The sequence below is a fragment of the Hyperolius riggenbachi genome, chromosome 10, assembly GCF_040937935.1.
Source record: "Hyperolius riggenbachi isolate aHypRig1 chromosome 10, aHypRig1.pri, whole genome shotgun sequence".
Taxonomy (NCBI): domain Eukaryota; kingdom Metazoa; phylum Chordata; class Amphibia; order Anura; family Hyperoliidae; genus Hyperolius; species Hyperolius riggenbachi.
In genome coordinates this window covers 229840271-229857899 of record NC_090655.1, presented here as the reverse complement: position 1 = coordinate 229857899, position 17629 = coordinate 229840271, and the positions used below count along the sequence as shown (strand labels likewise).

The window sequence follows — 17629 nt, the reverse complement described above, 5'->3', positions numbered from 1 at the left end:
CCCGTGTTTCAGTGATCAAAGTGCAACACACGTGCCCACACACTCCTTCTCTTAATCTGCTCACCAGATCTTTGCCACCTCAAACAACAGGTGGGTCTTGCGTTTGTATAAATTCCACAAGGCACTTTCTTTCTTAAATCTTCATCTTTTCTTTAATGTAAAACATCCTCAATAAAACACATAAAAACACAATAGTGTAATCCTGTTTAAAAGTTTTAGCCACAATGCCCGCGCACCAATGCGCACTCACATAATGCTTTCTTGGAATCTAGCACATCAAAGCCTTAACAGCAAGGTCTGCCCGGCACCTGAGTAGATGGATGAGTGTCGTCCCGACTCCCCGTCCCTCCGCGGCGAACCAGCTGCTTAAGCGGCGCTTGAAACTCCCTCTCCGAGCTCTCAGTACAATTCCGGTATGGTGACGTCTGACGCGCTGGACGTGGCTCTGCCCTACGCGTTTCGACCAATCGGTCTCATCAGGGGCTGACGTCACCAGCGCGTCAACGTCCCTTTATGCTAATAGACCCCTCCTCCAGGCTGTGATTGGATTTCCAGCCCATAGATGTGGGCTTCGACAAATTGGATACCGCTGTACTGCGGTACTTGCTATTCCGTCGTTAGGCAGAAGCCCATACTCAGGCGGACATTGGTGTTTTACATCATTGCTTACAGTAATCCATATTGATACCATTGCTAGGTTACATTAATATAAAATAATATAAAATGATCAAGTAAAGTGCATATGTTATTCCTAGATGTAATTCAATCCGATAATTCCTATGTCTCCATCTTGTGGTGAAATAAGGAACTCTAATCTTAATTTGATCTAAGATCCAATATATCTCCTATGTGATGCCAATGTGTACCCTACCCACAGTTACACCCCCCCCCCCCCCTCCTCACTCCTATCACTACCCTCCCACAGATTACAAATCATTATTAATGTAGCAGTTTAAATCAAACTCAATGTTTAATCCTCCCGGGTGCATAGTTTTCAAGTTGTAAATCCACTTCCCTTCAGCCTTTGATATCTCCCTAACCAAACTGGATCCCCTCCATTTCTTCACATATTTTTCTATTCCCATAAACCTCATGAGATTGGGGTTGGACCCATGTTTCAGTCTGAAATGATTCGATACACTATGTGTCTGGAGTCCCTTTGAAATGTTATAAATATGCTGTCCAATGCGTTTGTGGAGTGCCCTCGTGGTTCTGCCCACATACTCCATCCCACAAGGGCACAACAATATATACACTACACCCGCACTATTGCAGGTAATACACTGCTTTATGTCCCATGTGGCCCCCGTGTTCCTAGAGGTTATTTCCCTCCCCCTGACTGGTTTGGCCTCCCTGCAACCCCTGCATCCCCTACATGGGAAGAAACCCTTTTGTCCCAGAAGGTCCCCAGTCATTGTTACAGGGGGTTCTATGTAACTGGTTACCAGTCTTGACTTGAGGTTAGGGGCCCTCCTGTAGATGAAACTCGGTTTTTCTGGTAGTGTCTTCCCAAGGGCAAGGGTTTGAGGTGGCAAAGATCCGGTGAGCAGATTCAGAGAAGGAGTGTGTGGGCACGTGTGTTGCACTTTGATCACTGAAACACGGGTGGTGTGAATATGGATAAACAGAGTCACGCTATGTGCAATTTTGTGTTGTTATAGGATTTGCAGAGCGCAGTCCAGCAATTGTATTAACATATTTATATATGTGAGTGTTCTGATGACAATCAGTTTTTGGGGAGATTTTAAATGTTTTTATTAGTTCTATGTCACTGGAGAAGTCCACAAATAAAATGACTGATATTTTTTCACTAATTATTGGCATGTGACTAGTTCTGACTGATTTATGCGGACCCATATGGGCTTCCTTTTTCTTGTATGATTGTTGAGTGACACTGAGAGGACTACATTGTTATTTCCCACAATGCATTGTGCTGTACTGGTTTAGGAGCTAGAACTCCATCATTAGTTACTAAAAGTGCCCACACATCAATCAGGCAATTTTGTGGCCCAACCAAATTGGATAATTGTATTGAATTGGATGAAAATGGGTGCAAGCTTGACTGGTTCATCGGCTCAGCATGGTCGATCGGATGCACAGCTGTAATGGCGTGCGATATTGCAATAACTGATAAACATGACGGAGCCCTCAACGCTGTCCATGAAATGCAAATGTGCCCCCCGATTCATTTTAAACCTCACCTAATCTAGCTGCCGGCCACCCAAACTCGTCCACTTTCTCCCCCGAGCACCGCCAGGCGAGTGTGTCACACGTCACACATGTGCCACATTTATATGCGCCTCCATGTGCTGGCTCCATGTGACAACGGTGCTCAGGGAGACAGCAGAGGACACTAGGAGCAGCTGGACAGTCGCAGAAGCTGGAGCAGGTGAGATTACAATGCACAGGCAACAGGGAGGGACTTTAACATTTGGATGGACAGTGGAGGAATCCGAATCACAAGGCAGATTCCAGAGATATTTCATCAGGATACCAGTAATATATTTTAGCCCGAAAGGGGGGTTTGGGGCTATGAAATAATTGGGGGAGGACATCATAATGGTTTAACTATGATAGGGATTTGATTGTGAGTTTCTCTGGGGAACAGTTAGTATCAATAATAATGCACTTTGTATAGAGCAGTATAAAGAGTCAATGATATTTAAACACATACCAGTAATAAAAGGTTGCTTATTAAAAGTGAAGAAACGTTTCCAGAATACCAAGATAGGTGTCCAGCTGAGGCAGAATCATTTACTTCTCAAGTCTGTGAAAAAGTTCATTGACTGTTAGTAACAGACATCAGTGGGCGTAACAGACCTCAGTGGGCGTAACAGACACCAGTGGGCGTAGCAGACACCAGTGGGCGTAGCAGACACCAGTGGGCGTAGCAGACACCAGTGGGCGTAGCAGACACCAGTGGGCGTAGCAGACACCAGTGGGCGTAGCAGACACCAGTGAGCGTAGCAGACACCAGTGGGCGTAGCAGACACCAGTGGGTGTAGCAGACATCAGTGGGTGTAACAGACATCAGTGGGTGTAACAGACATCAGTGGGTGTAACAGACATCAGTGGGTGTAACAGACATCAATGAGTGTAACAGACATCAGTGAGAGTAACAGACATCACTGGGCGTAACAGACATCAGTGGGGGTAGCGGACTCAGTGGGCTTGGCAAGCATCAGTGGGCGTAACAGACATCAGTGGGCTTGGCAAGCATCAGTGGGCATAACAGACATCAGTGGGCGTAACAGACATCAGTGGGTGTAACAGACATCAGTGGTCATGCTTCTTTTGATGCTCATCTAAGCGTTTTTTGTATGTGAAGCCTTTCCCGCATGAACATGTGAAAGGACGCTCGCCTGTATGAATAGTCTGGTGTTTGCGAAGGGCATCTTTCCAGCGGAAGGTCTTCCCACACTCTTGGCAGGAATACGGACGTGCATTTTAAACCTCACCTAATCTAGCTGCCGTGCCACCCAAACTCGTCCACTGTCTCCCCCGAGCACCGCCAGGCGAGTGTGTCACACGGCACACATGTGCCACGTGCTGGCTCCATGTGACAACGGTGCTCAGGGAGACAGCAGAGGACACTAGGAGCAGCTGGACAGTCGCAGAAGCTGGAGCAGGTGAGATTACAATGCACAGGCAACAGGGAGGGACATTAACATTTGGATGGACAGTGGAGGAATCCGAATCACAAGGCAGATTCCAGAGAGATGTCATCAGGATACCAGTAATATATTTTAGCCCGAAAGGGGGGTTTGGGGCTATGAAATAATTGGGGGAGGACATCATAATGGTTTAACTATGATAGGGATTTGATTGTGAGTTTCTCTGGGGAACAGTTAGTATCAATAATAATGCACTTTGTATAGAGCAGTATAAAGAGTCAATGATATTTAAACACATACCAGTAATAAAAGGTTGCTTATTAAAAGTGAAGAAAAGTTTCCAGAATACCAAGATAGGTGTCCAGCTGAGGCAGAATCATTTACTTCTCAAGTCTGTGAAAAAGTTCATTGACTGTTAGTAACAGACATCAGTGGGCGTAACAGACCTCAGTGGGCGTAACAGACACCAGTGGGCGTAGCAGACACCAGTGGGCGTAGCAGACACCAGTGGGCGTAGCAGACACCAGTGGGCGTAGCAGACACCAGTGGACGTAGCAGACACCAGTGGGTGTAGCAGACACCAGTGGGTGTAACAGACATCAGTGGGTGTAACAGACATCAGTGGGTGTAACAGACATCAGTGGGTGTAACAGACATCAGTGGGTGTAACAGACATCAATGAGTGTAACAGACATCAGTGAGAGTAACAGACATCACTGGGCGTAACAGACATCAGTGGGGGTAGCGGACTCAGTGGGCTTGGCAAGCATCAGTGGGCGTAACAGACATCAGTGGGCTTGGCAAGCATCAGTGGGCGTAACAGACATCAGTGGGTGTAACAGACATCAGTGGGTGTAACAGACATCAGTGGTCATGCTTCTTTTGATGCTCATCTAAGCGTTTTTTGTATGTGAAGCCTTTCCCGCATGAACATGTGAAAGGACGCTCGCCTGTATGAATAGTCTGGTGTTTGCGAAGGGCATCTTTCCAGCGGAAGGTCTTCCCACACTCTTGGCAGGAATACGGACGTACATCCATGTGGATCCTCTGATGCGTAAGGAGATGTTGTTTACAAGTAAAACCCGTCCCGCACTCGGAACACATGAATGGACGCTCCCCACTGTGCATTCTCTGATGCTGAAGTAGGTAGACTTTCCGAGTGAAGGCTTTCCCACACTCTGAACATGAAAAAGGACGCTCCCCAGTGTGAGTTCTCTGGTGACTCAGGAGGACGCCCCTGCGATTAAAACTTTTCCCACACTCCGAGCAAGAAAAGGGGCGCTCACCTGTGTGAATTCTCAAATGCTTTATAAGACCTTGCTTCTGAAGGAAGGATTTCCCACACTCCGAACAAGAAAAAGTACGCTCGCCCGTATGGATTTTCTGGTGTCTACGAAGCAGTTGTTTCTGGTTGAAACACTTCCCACAGTCTGAACATGAGAATGGTTGCTCACCTCGGTGCATTCTCTCGTGTGTACAAAGTTCTCCTTTGTATAGGAAGCCTTTCCCACACTCTGAACATGAAAAAGGCCACTTGCCTGTGTGAATTTTCAGGTGCCTGTGTAGGTTTTCTCTCTGGATGAAGCATTTCCCACACTCTGAACAAGAAAAAGGCTTTTCGCCTGTATGAGTCCTTTCGTGTTTACGAAGGTGTCCTTTCTGGGCAAAACTTTTTTCACATGCTGAACAGGAAAAGGGGCGTTCCCCTGTGTGAATTCTCTGGTGTCTAAGAAGATCTGCTTTTCCAGAGAAACTTTTCTCACACTCTGAACATGAAAATGGGCGCTCACCAGCGAGACTTCTCTGGAGTAAGTCAGGAAGGGAATTGTTCTCAAAACATTTACTGTCTTCAGTACATGGAGCTCTTTTCTCCCCTGTTAGCCCAACACCATGTGATATACCTGAAGGAGAGTCCTCAGAATTACAGTTGTTTGATACATCCACATTGTAAAATATTAAGTGTACATTAGGGATAACAGGATTAGAGGGATCCGGTGATCTCTCCTCATGGTAAAGTCTGTGATGTGTATTTCCAGTAATGGGGGTTCCTCCTGGAGAATATTGTGTGACGCCATTATCTTCTGCAGTATAATCTGGAGGTGGGATAAGAAGTCCCTCCGAGGTGTTCCCCACATCCTGTCCATCTGTTGGGGAGAAGTTAATATTAAAATTTTGGCAAAATTTCCTGCTTAACAGTGAGAAAAGATATTTGTTGGTCTATTAGTCAACATTGTTGCAGAGCTCTAGTCTAGAACTGGCGGAAGCATCAAACCTCCAATATAAGAAAGAAAAACAGTAAGTACATAAAACCGCATATCCAAATATGGCTTGCTAATGATATTACTATAGCGAGCAATGGAGTCAGTCCTTTCAAATGGTGTACAGTATATCCACCTCACTTGCTTAAATTAAGACATACTGAGGAATGGAGATGGGCCTTTCATATGGTGTACAGTATCTCCTCCTCATTTGTTGGTACTATGATGTTATACTGAGGAATGGAGATGAGCCTTTCATATGGTGTACAGTATCTCCACCTCATTCGTTGGTACTATGATGTTATACTGAGGAATGGAGATGGACCTTTCATATGGTGTACAGTAACTCCTCCCCATTTGTTGGTACTATGATGTTATACTGAGGAATGGAGATGGGCCTCCCATGTACAGTATCTCCTCCTCATTTGTTGGTACTATGATGTTATACTGAGGAATGGAGATGGGCCTTTCATATGGTGTACAGTATCTCCACCTCATTTGTTGGTGCTATGATGTTATACTGAGGAATGGAGATGGGACTTTCATATGATGTACAGTATCTACTCCTCATTTGTTGGTGCTATGATGTTATGCTGAGGAATGGAGATGGACCTTTCATATGGTGTACAGTATCGCCTCCTCATTTGTTGGTGCTATGATGTTATAATGAGGAATGGAGATAGGCCTTTCATATGGTGTACAGTATCTCCACCTCATTTGTTGGTGCTATGATGATATATTGAGGAATGGAGATAGGCCTTTCATATGGTGTACAGTATCTCCTCCTCATTTGTTGGTGCTATGATGTTATACTGAGGAATGGAGATGGACCTATCATATGGAGTACAGTATCTCCTCTTCATGTGTTGGTACTATGATGTTATATTGAGGAATGGAGATGGGCCTTTCATGTGGTGTACAGTATCTCCTCCTCATTTGTTGGCACTATAATGTTATACTGAGGAATGGAGATGAGCCTTTCATATGGTGTACAGTATCTCCCCCTCATTTGTTGGTACTATGGTGTTCTACTGAGGAATGGAGATGGACCTTTCATATGGTGTACAGTATCGCCTCCTCATTTGTTGGTACTATGATGTTATACTGAGGAATGGAGATGGGCCTTTCATATGGTGTACAGTATCTCCTCCTCATTTGTTGGTACTATGATGTTATACGGAGGAATGGAGATGGGCCTTTCATATGGTGTACAGTATCTCCTCCTCATTTGTTGGTGCTATGTTATACTGAGGAATGGAGATGGGCCTTTCATATGGTGTACAGTATCTCCACCTCATTTGTTGGTGCTATGATGTTATACTGAGGAATGGAGATGGGCCTTTCATATGGTGTACAGTATCTCCACCTCATTTGTTGGTGCTATGATGTTATAATGAGGAATGGAGATAGGCCTTTCATATGGTGTACAATATCTCCTCCTCATTTGTTGGCACTATGATGTTATACTGAGGAATGGAGATGAGCCTTTCATATGGTGTACAGTATATCCTCCTCATTTGTTGGTACTATAATGTTATACTGAGGAATGGAGATGGGCCTTTCATACGGTGTACAGTATATCCTCCTCATTTGTTGGTACTATAATGTTATACTGAGGAATGGAGATGGGCCTTTCATATGGTGTACAGTATCTCCTCCTCATTTGTTGGCACTATGATGTTATACTGAGGAATGGAGATGGACCTATCATATGGAGTACAGTATCTCCTCCTCATTTGTTGGTGCTATGATGTTATACTGAGGAATGGAGATGGGCCTTTCATATGGTGTACAGTATATCCTCCTCATTTGTTGGCACTATGATGTTATGCTGAGGAATGAAGATACACCTTTCATATGGTGTACAGCAGGGGTCTCAAACTTGTGGCCCGCGGCCACTTGCGGCCCTCGATACAATATTTTGTGGCCCTCGCTGGCAAAAGCTTCCTTATAGTTCGCTTCAGTGCTCCCAAGTAATCCGCTGCATCCCCGCCGCTAAACGAGGGCTGCAGAGCCCCCAAATCGCCCGGGGGCAATCCGCCTGCATTTCCTGGAAGGGGCAGAGCTTTCAGCTTCAGCTCTGCCCCTCCTGACGTCAATCGCCGCACGGATCGCCCCCTCTCCCCGCCCCTCTCTGTGAAGGAAGAGTGAGAGGGGCGGGGAGAGGCGGTGATGCGCCGCAATTGTGAAATTCCTTATGCGGCCCAGCCTCATCCTGACTTTGCCTCCTGCGGCCCCCAGGTAAATTAGGTTTGAGACCCCTGGTGTACAGTATATCCTTCTCCTCATTTGTTGGGAACATGATGTTATACAGTTGTGCTCATAAGCTTGTATATGCAGGCAGAATTTAGGATTTCATAACCATTTTTGATAGACTAGTAAAACACAGAAAAAAACCAAGGACGCCGGGAGCCCGATATCGTGTGATATTGTAACACAATGGGTCAACGGTCTAGAGAGTGTATACTCACAATTGTGGGTTGCTTCCCGAGTTAACCACTTGTTGGTGCCCACGCTTTTGATATACAGCTATCTGGCATGCAATTTGACCTGAGGAAGCTACTTTTTGGTTGCGAAACGCGTTGTCCGAAGTGCTTAAATCGCATTAACCATTTTTTTTTTTAAATCAAGTGTACGAGTCTACTTATGAGGTAAGACTAGAAATTCTTACTGAACTTAACAAAAAGTTTTTTTTGAAAACCTTTTTATGGCATGTGTTTAGGACATTTATGATAGAATTTGAATAAAAACTTTTACTCATGGTTAGTGGTTGGCTGAAGCCAATTATCACCAAACAACTGTGTTTACTGTTTTTAAATCATAATCAGTACCCAATAAACTCAGATCAAAAGTTTACATACCCTTGTAATTCGGCCTGATAACATGGATACAACTTGATGTAAACAGGTTCTAACGGCTATTAAACGTAACTGTCACCTGTGATCTGTCTGCATGTAATAAGCGGGTGTGTATAAAAGGTCAAGGAGTTTCTTGACTCCTGACAAAAACCCTTGCATCTTTCATCCAGTACTTCATTGATTTTTTTTGGATTCTAAGTCATGGGGAAAGCAAAAGAAATGTCAAAGGATCTGCAGAAGAAGGTTGTTAAACTTTATTAAACAGGAAAGGGATATAAGAAAATAACTAAGAAATTGAGAATGACAATCAGCAGTGCTCAAACTCTAATTAAGAAGTGGAAAACGATGGGCTATAAAGAAACCAAGCCATGCTCATGTAGAACAACTGAAATTTTAGCCACAACTGCCAGAAAAAAATGTTTGAGATGAAAGGAAAAACCCACAAATAACTTCAGGTGAATTACAAGATTCTCTAAAAAAATGTGGTAAAGCAGTTTCCAGATGCACAATAAAGAGGCACTTACACATTCTTGGACAGCGGTGATTGAAATCTACACCCTGTTTGGAGGCTGTTAATCCTGCTAAGGCATAGATTTCAATCACCGCTGCCATGTGCTCTCACTGATCCCACCGATCGCGTCACTCTCTGCGGCAGCCCACTAACCCTGCTGTCAGCATGACAGCAGAGCTCCGTGAGCCAGTCAGGAGCTGATTTCATTGGCTCCTGAGTCTGTCATCAATGTGAGCCAATCTCAAAGAGAGTGGGTGGCCTGAGGAGACGGATGTGTGCTGCGTGAACGGCGGTAGCGGTGATTTGTCGGTATGCGCAGGTTTCTGCTACCAGTGGTCTCTGGTCCTTAAGGGGCCAGAGACCACTGGTACTGAAGGGGTTAAAGAAAGATGGGCTGCGTTGTCGAATTGCCAGAAGAAAGCCATTACTACACATATGACACAAAGTATCCCGCTTAAAATATGACAATCAGCACAGAGACAAGCCGCAAACCTTTCATCATTTCAAGTTATTTGGAGTGATGAGACTAAAATTTAACTCTTTGTCCACAACCACAAACGCTACATTTGGAGATGAGACAGCAAGGCCTATGATGAAAGGTACGCCATTCCTACTGTGAAATGTGGTGGATTGCTGATGTTTTGGGGATGTGTCAGAAATGTGGTCAGAATTTATGGCAATTTGAATGCAGTAAGTTATCAAAGAATACTGGAGTCAGATTTGCACTCATCAGCCAGGAAGTTGAGCATGGGATGTACTTGGATATTCCAACATGACAATGATCCAAAACAGGTCGACTTGTCATTGGCTACAGCAAAATAATGTGAAGTTTCTGTAGTGGCCATCTCAGTCTCCTGACCTCAGTATCATTGAGCCACTCTGGGGAGACCTCAGACTTGTAGTTCATGCAAGACGGCCCCAGAATTTACAGGAACTGGAGGCTTTTTGCCAGGTAGAATGGACATCTTTACCATCTGAGTAGATAAAGTGTCTCATCCACAACTACCACAAAAGACTTCATGCTTTCAATTATTTTAAAGGGGGTAATACATGATATGAAAAATTGGGGTATTTAAACTTGTAATTTGGGTACTTTGTGTTACAGATTGCCCAGCAAGCTTGTGGTGAAACAGAACTCCTAGGACTTAATAAAATGAAATCTAAAACAGAATTGTGCCTACCTAAAACAGAAGGTATTTGCGATTATTCAGGTTGGAGTGAGCATATGAGGAATAAATACAGCTGATTGACAATAAACAGCTTTAGCCAACCACAAACCATGAGTGAAAGAAAAGTTACGGTGTTGTCATTCATATTCTATGAAAAATGGTTAAGAAGTCCTAAATTCTGCCAGAGTATGTAAGCTTATGAGCACAACTGTTGAGGAAGGAGAGGGGTCTTTCATATGGTGAATAATACGTTTTCCTCATAGAAACTTGCACAAGTAGTGCAATATGAATTACCATAGCAATGCAAGCATTACCTAAGCAACGCAGGTTGAGATAATTGTGTGCTACTCCCCTGGCATTAGGACTAGTGAAATTACAGTGCGCTACCTGCGCATGACAGCTACTGAGAGTTAGTGCATTAGACTCTATGTTGCAAAGGAACAATAACATTTACACCAAATCACTGTGTAACACTGGCCAGTTGTTTACTAGGCGCAATATGCTAGGACTTCCAACTAGGCAATAAATAGTTATGGACTGAATGTATACAGTCTTTAAAAGACAACTATTAAAGTTAAATAAAATTCTAAATGACACATATATTTCTAGTAATTACTTGCAAATAGCAATACAAATGCTTTTTTGCATCTTTTCATTTCTTATACAGTTTTCACTGTGGGAATTACTATGGAGGACTGTATCCAGCACATCCAGCATATCCAGCATACAGAGACAGTCTTTACTGGCTGTAATCATATAACTGAAATGTCTTCAGAATGACAAAAAGCAGAGATATAGCATCAAAATCAAGTGTAAATAACTCATTAGCTGCAGCTCTGTGTGCCTGATCCTGTGTCTCTGCTTCATGCGGGTCTAAAGTAAACAGTCAGAAGATTACAGCCAGGAAGAGCCCATTCTGAATGGTGGGTGTTAGCATCCAAGAACAGGAATAAGATCTATCAGCTGTTCTCATATGGTCTGTGAGAAAGCAGTGTGTGTGGGCAGGACAGAAACAAACAGTAAATCATTCCTCTTTGAATAATAACTGCCTATAGGGATGAGGTAGAAAGGCTGGAAATGTGGTGTAGAGACAATAATCTGCTCCTAAATATAGCTAAAACCAAGTAGCTTATAGTGGATTTTAGGAAGAAGGCAGATGACATTCAGCCACTTATTATAAATGGAAATATTGTAGAAAGGGTCACAGACTTTCGGTTTTTAGGAGTTACTATTAAAGAGGACCTGACTTGGGGGTCACATATTGCTGAAGTAGTAAAAAAGGCACAGAAGAGGCTATATTTTTTGAGGGTGCTTAGAAAGAATAATATTCCTGAGAAATTGTTGGTGTCTTTTTACCGCAGTACAGTGGAGAGTGTCCTAGTCTACTGTCTCTGTGCGCGGTGTTACCGCAGTACAGTGGAGAGTGTCCTAGTCTACTGTCTCTGTGCGCGGTGTTACCGCAGTACAGTGGAGAGTGTCCTAGTCTACTGTCTCTGTGTGTGGTTTTCAAGCTGCACAGTAGCACAGAAAAAGCAGCTTCATAGGGTAATTAAGGTTGCCCAGAGGATAGTTGGCTGTCCTCTCCTTTCATTAGAAGAATTATATACTTCTTATTGTTTCAGGAATGTTAAGAAAATTTTAAGCGACGCCTCACATCCAGGACATGTGTTATTTGAACATCTCCCTTCTGGAAAACGTTTTAGACTTATAAAAACTAAGACAAATAGACTAAAGAACAGTTTTTATCCTTCAGCCATTTCTATGTTAAATGCTGCTAAGTGGCCATGTTGATAAGGGGTGTGTGCAATGCAATGTATGTAAGAATGGAATGTTATGCTGTCTTTGCTTTTGCTGGAAAATTGCACTTAAGAATTTCGTTGTACAATTTCGGTTGTTACAATGACAATAAAGATTTTCTATTTCTATTTTCTAATAACATGGAAGTGGCACCTAGTTACATGGTACAGTCCTGGTATTGATGCTGACTCAAGAAGCAGGGCTCTGATACACAAGGCATCTCCTTCACACAGGCTGTGATAAGAGACTTCTGAAAAGCCTTATACTGTAACTAGCTAATAGCTCTATAGGTATGTGGGGTTACAGAATGACAGTTTCTTTGATAGCTGTCCTTTGAAGCACCGACTTTATATTACCAATGGATTAAAAACTTTGTAGTTTCAGTGCACAAAATGTAGTGAATTACGTTTTGCAAATGAAATTGGCCTCACTGATTTACTGCTCTACAGCTAAGGACCCAGTCTCCAAATGTGATATTTCTAAAAAAAACACAACAGATTTCTATGTAGAGTGTTTCCTGCTTACCTGTGCTGATGTCTAGAGGAGATTCTTCCTCTTTTACAGTCTTCATAATTTCCCTTTTCTCTGTAGACTGCTGATCATGCCTCACATATGTCTCTTCTTCTTCCTCTTTAACTGTCACCATTATAATTTCACCGTCCTCCGTAGACTGTTGATTACTGCTCATATAGGTTTCCCTCTCATCTTCCTCTTTTATTGTCCTCATTATTTCAGACCTCTGATTCCCCCTCACATATGTTTCTTCTTGTTCCTCTTTTATTGTCCTCATCATGTCACCCTCCTCCACAGACTTCTGATCACGCCTAACATGCGTCTCCTCTTCTTCCCCTTTAACTGTCCTCACAGTTTCACCTGCACACTGCTGATTATTCCATGCATACATCTCTTTTTCCTCTTTAATTTTAACTTTCATAATAGATCCTTCCGCCTAATCCAACAAAATTAAAGAAAATATATTTTTACATATTTACGCTGATGAACTGAGTGAGTAAAATAAAATATATATTTTCCAGTTTGAAGACTTTTAATAGTTTTAGATCCTTGGTTTCCACCTACCTGATAATGGTGGGAGATGATGGGATCTTCCTGTATACAAACCCGGGAATAATGAGGACCTGTACATCTCTCTGGTGGGTTTCTGCTACTGGATCCCTCTGTAATAAGAAACACACACACTCGCTGAATATATTGGCCCATATGCAATTCAATTTTTTTCTCCTAAATTTTCTCCTAAGTGACATTTTCAAACTTGTTTAGTAAATGCCTTCTACATTACCAGCAAGCAAGAAAATACTTAAAATAGTTTTGATAGTTTGTTGTAGTGTTGGTAAATTATTCTATATAAAAGATGAAAAGTTATTTCCTAGGAGAAAACTCAGGAGAAAAAGTTAATTGCATATGGGCCTCTGTCTCTATGGGGTTGATTCACTATAACAAATAGCGTGTCTTATCAGAGTTAATGTGCCTTATCAGCGTTAACGTGCTTTATCAGAGTTAGCGTGCCTTATTAGAGTAGCATTGCAAGCGCTACAAACTTATGCCTGCTAATTGGCAATGACGAGAGCTCCACTCATCCTGTCCTGAGCCCCAATCACTTTAAAGGACATTATCCCCACACTTTGATTGGCCCAATAGGCTGCCTGTCAAGTTTCCTGTCAAGTGACAGGCAGCCTATTGGGTCAATCAAAGTGTGGGGATAATGTCTTAGTGATTGGACAGGCAGGGGCTCAGGGCAGGACAAGTGGAGCTCTCGTCATTGCCAATTAGCAGGCATACGTTTGTAGCGCTCGCTATGCTACTCTGATAAGGTATGCTAACTCTGATAAGGCATGTCAACTGTGATAAGGCACGCTATTTGTTATAGTGAATCAACCCCTATGTGCCTATCAGATGATGGGGGATCTAGGAGGCCTATCCATACTGTTCTATCCTTTACAAGAAATGAAAGTCTCCTTTTACCCGGTGATGTGAAGGGATACCGATTTGCCATCATGATGTCCTCATAGATGTCCTTGTGTCCTGCGGGATACTGACACTCCTGCATAGAGAAACAGACCATGACATCAAGACACGTATAAGTACAAGGTAAACAATTCTGCCCAGAACTGGACTTTAAACCTAAATAAAAGAACTCCTACTTTTTCATTTTTTTGTGTGAATCATGTATGAGAGGTGAAATCAGTATTTATTCATCATTAGTGATAATAATGCATGTCTGTACGCTGATGACAATAGGGTATACAAGTGTTAGAGCCTCCATTGCTGACTGATAAGAACGCTTCTCCGTGGAATCTGTTAGTGATATATAAAAGAAAGGTTTAAACATTTCTTCTTCCTATCTGGCTGCTGTATAAATGTGACACTATGAGCCACTATGTGTGACATTTAGTTATCCCTCTCATGTTCCATCGTGGTTTTAGTGGGAAATATACAAACAAAATAATCACTGCAGTTGTCATTGCATTGACACAGTGTATATATGTGAACAATATTTATTACCCACCCATGTCTGTATCTTTCTGTCTAGGACACTACATGAGATGGTGGTGCCATATAGATCATTAGTACATAGTGTACTATACTTACACCTTTTATCTTTTTACCTTTTCTGGTGCCAGTTCCAGCAATGTCTACTGTTAATTTCCTGTTATTCCACCTCTGACCTTGAGTTTCCTGTCTCTAAGCTCCTCCTCTGTCATCATCATCATCTGTGCGTTCCACTCTTACCTTTCCATGCGTTCCAAGTCGTACATGTGAATCTGCCACCTTGTGGAAAATAGAGGAACTGCATCAATCACTACAGCTCTGTTTTATATACAGTTTTATATGCAGTTTCTAACATGTCTAAGGCCTCTTATCCACGAACTGTTGCTAGGCAGTGAAATGCCTCTCAAACTCTCTCAACTGCTCAATGCTGCCCGGTAACTGCTTGTCACTGTCTGGTAACTGCTCACTGCTGCCTGGTAACTACTGCCACACAGCTCAACAGTCCGTGGAAAGGAGGCCTTACTGAGACTACGAATTGAACAAATCTGCAGCATTTTACACCGCAGTTAAAAGACGCATGGAATGCTTTTATATGGATCTGCTGCGTTTTCAGGTGGCATCTAGGATTCTGCATTAGATTAAAAAAAAAAGAAAGAAAACTAGCTGCAATTCTATTCCACACAACACATGAGTTTCCTCATTGCAATCACTGGCCATACCTCCCAACTTTTTGAGATCAGAAAGAGGGACATTTAAGCCACACCCCTAATCACACCCCTGACACACCCCTAGTCATGCATACTATACAGATTTTTTTTTTTTTTTAAATGTTGCTTTATAATTCAAACCACACTGGTTCTTTCTATCCTGGTTCATTTTCTTTCATATTAACATTTAAAAATAAGAAACATATCAATTTAAAAAATAGGGATAAACTTTAGAGTCAGTTACACACATTTTCAGTAGAAAATACATATATTTACACAGATCTGTACATCAGTCCTGAAAGAGGGACACATAAGGGAAAAAGAGGGACAGAGGGATTTGGTTCCCAAAGGGGGACTGTCTCTCCAAAAGAAAGCCAGCAAATGAATACAACACCTCGATCCACAAGGTTACTTTGCTCTGCATATCGACAGGCATGAGGGTAAGCCATCCAGCCAATCTCATCGAGTCTGCTCTCAAGCTTTTTATCCTATCAGACGTGCGGTGCGTCCTATTATGAGATGCTCATTGCACGGTTGGGATGTAGTGGCACCGACCATTAGAGTAAGAACTAATGAGATTGGCCTTTTTGTGGGTAAGGGGCTTACTTATACGCCTGTGAATATGTGCAACCAACACATCTCATTAATCGTGGTTGTTGTGTTCATCCACCGGCTTTCTGTGAACTCCAGTAGCTCTGCACCCCACTACATCATCTTAATACTGAAGCCTCCTCACTCCATTCAAGATGCACCACTACAACATACTGTCTCTTTGTCCTGAGCCTTGTTGCTAAATTAGAGCTTCCAAAACTAATACAGCAGGTTGTCCTTAGCACAGAAAACTCACTACTGCCCCGTCCTTAAAGGACAAATGAAGTGGAGGCTGCCATATTTATTATCTTTTAGACAAAACTGGTTACCTGGCAGCCCCGCTGATCTGTTTGGCTGCTGTATTGTTTGAATCACACCATAAACAAGTGTGTGGCTTGTTGATCATCAGATCTGACAATAAAGTCAGAAACACCTGATCTGCTGCATGCTTGTTCAGGGGCTATGGCTAAAAATATTAGAGACATAGGATCAGGAGGACTGCCAGACAACTGGTATTGCTTAAAAGGAAATAAATATGGCAGCCACCATATCCCTGTCCCTTCAGTTATCCTTTAATTGTCACTCATATTCTTACACTACCCTTTCCCCCTAAGTGGCTTGGTGCAACCTATGCTATGCCCAACAGACGCGCATTTCCTGGTCCCTCATACTTGCGTCATTACAGAATACCCAGATAGCTCATGGTGACCCAGAACTACTAGGAAAGTATAAGGAGCTAAAGAGACCTAAACAGGGGCATAGCAATAGCCATAGCAGCTGCTACGGGGCTCTGGAGCCGAGGAGGCCCAGGTGGTACTTGATGTGTTCACTATTAACTTTCCTTTGTTTCACCACCCTCTGACCTTGTTTCTCAGCCCCAGGGCTATACACAGTGTGCATTACACAGTAATGTAAACTGCCAATCAACTCCTATCCATAGGGTAGGGACAGGTGGCATTGCTCAGGAGTGCCTAGTGCTGAGGGCCCCATGATGCTATTGGGCCCCATAATTTCTAGCTATACGCCACTGGACCTAAAAACACTTCCTACTAAAAACCTATGCAGAGTATGATTTGCATTCCAGAAGATATTTGTGATAGCTCAGCTTTAAGTGAGCAAATTTGCTTTCCTATGATGCATCACTCCCGAATATGCAAATCACCTCTTTTTGCCCCTAAAGACAGGCTTACATCCAGAACCGTTGGTGTAAAGCCACCTACAGCCTATACATTTTACAGAGCCACATCAACCCAACATGCATACAGCCTATTTTAAACGTTCTGGTCCTCGTCATCAGCACAAAGCATGGATTGATATGGCTCTATGGGATAGGGCTTGGAAAAGTACTACAGGGCGACGTGACCCAGAACCACTAGGAAAGTATAAGGGGCTAAAAGACCAAAATGTAATCTTACAGGGGCCTAAGTTGCATCCTTCCCCCCCCACCCCGTGAACTTTGTGGTGCCCCATGCTAGAATACCCTGCCAGCTCAGCTCCCCCTCCCCCCAAGTGTTGCCTGCCTGTGACCCCCGGGCCCCCCTTAATGAGAGCACCATCGCAGCATGCACATACTTACATTGCGCAGCTCTGCTCTCTTTCCTCTCCACTTTGCAGCG

At 43.1% G+C, this 17629-nt stretch overlaps 2 protein-coding genes across 2 annotated transcripts in view; both read right to left on the bottom strand.

The window, feature by feature from the left end:
- Positions 1-3968: 3968 nt before the first annotated feature.
- LOC137534731 (gastrula zinc finger protein XlCGF57.1-like) lies at positions 3969-14887 on the bottom strand. The gene is made up of 5 exons (XM_068256355.1): positions 14832-14887; positions 14188-14266; positions 13285-13382; positions 12733-13156; positions 3969-5758 (listed from the first exon to the last, which is right to left on the bottom strand). Exons 2-5 carry the CDS (start codon positions 14219-14221, stop codon positions 4479-4481), a joined length of 1836 nt encoding a protein of 611 aa, XP_068112456.1. The 5' UTR covers positions 14222-14266; positions 14832-14887; the 3' UTR covers positions 3969-4478.
- Positions 14888-14917: 30 nt separating this feature from the next.
- Positions 14918-17629, bottom strand: part of LOC137534750 (zinc finger and SCAN domain-containing protein 2-like) — a 35441-nt gene continuing 32729 nt past the window's right edge. Inside the window, exon 4 of the mRNA XM_068256380.1 lies at positions 14918-14994. Coding sequence (XP_068112481.1) covers positions 14933-14994 — 62 coding nt within the window. The 3' untranslated portion in view covers positions 14918-14932. The remainder of the gene's footprint in view (positions 14995-17629) is intronic.

Bases quoted from the DNA above. Each gene is read 5' to 3' on its own strand.
- LOC137534731 (XM_068256355.1), bottom strand. From the start codon at position 14,221: ATGATGGCAAATCGGTATCCCTTCACATCACCGG. The intron at 13,383-14,187 runs GTAAAAGGAGAC...TTCTTATTACAG, and splicing joins GTATCCCTTCACATCACCGG to AGGGATCCAGTAGCAGAAAC. The intron at 5,759-12,732 runs GTAAGCAGGAAA...TCTCCCCAACAG, and splicing joins TCCTCTAGACATCAGCACAG to ATGGACAGGATGTGGGGAAC.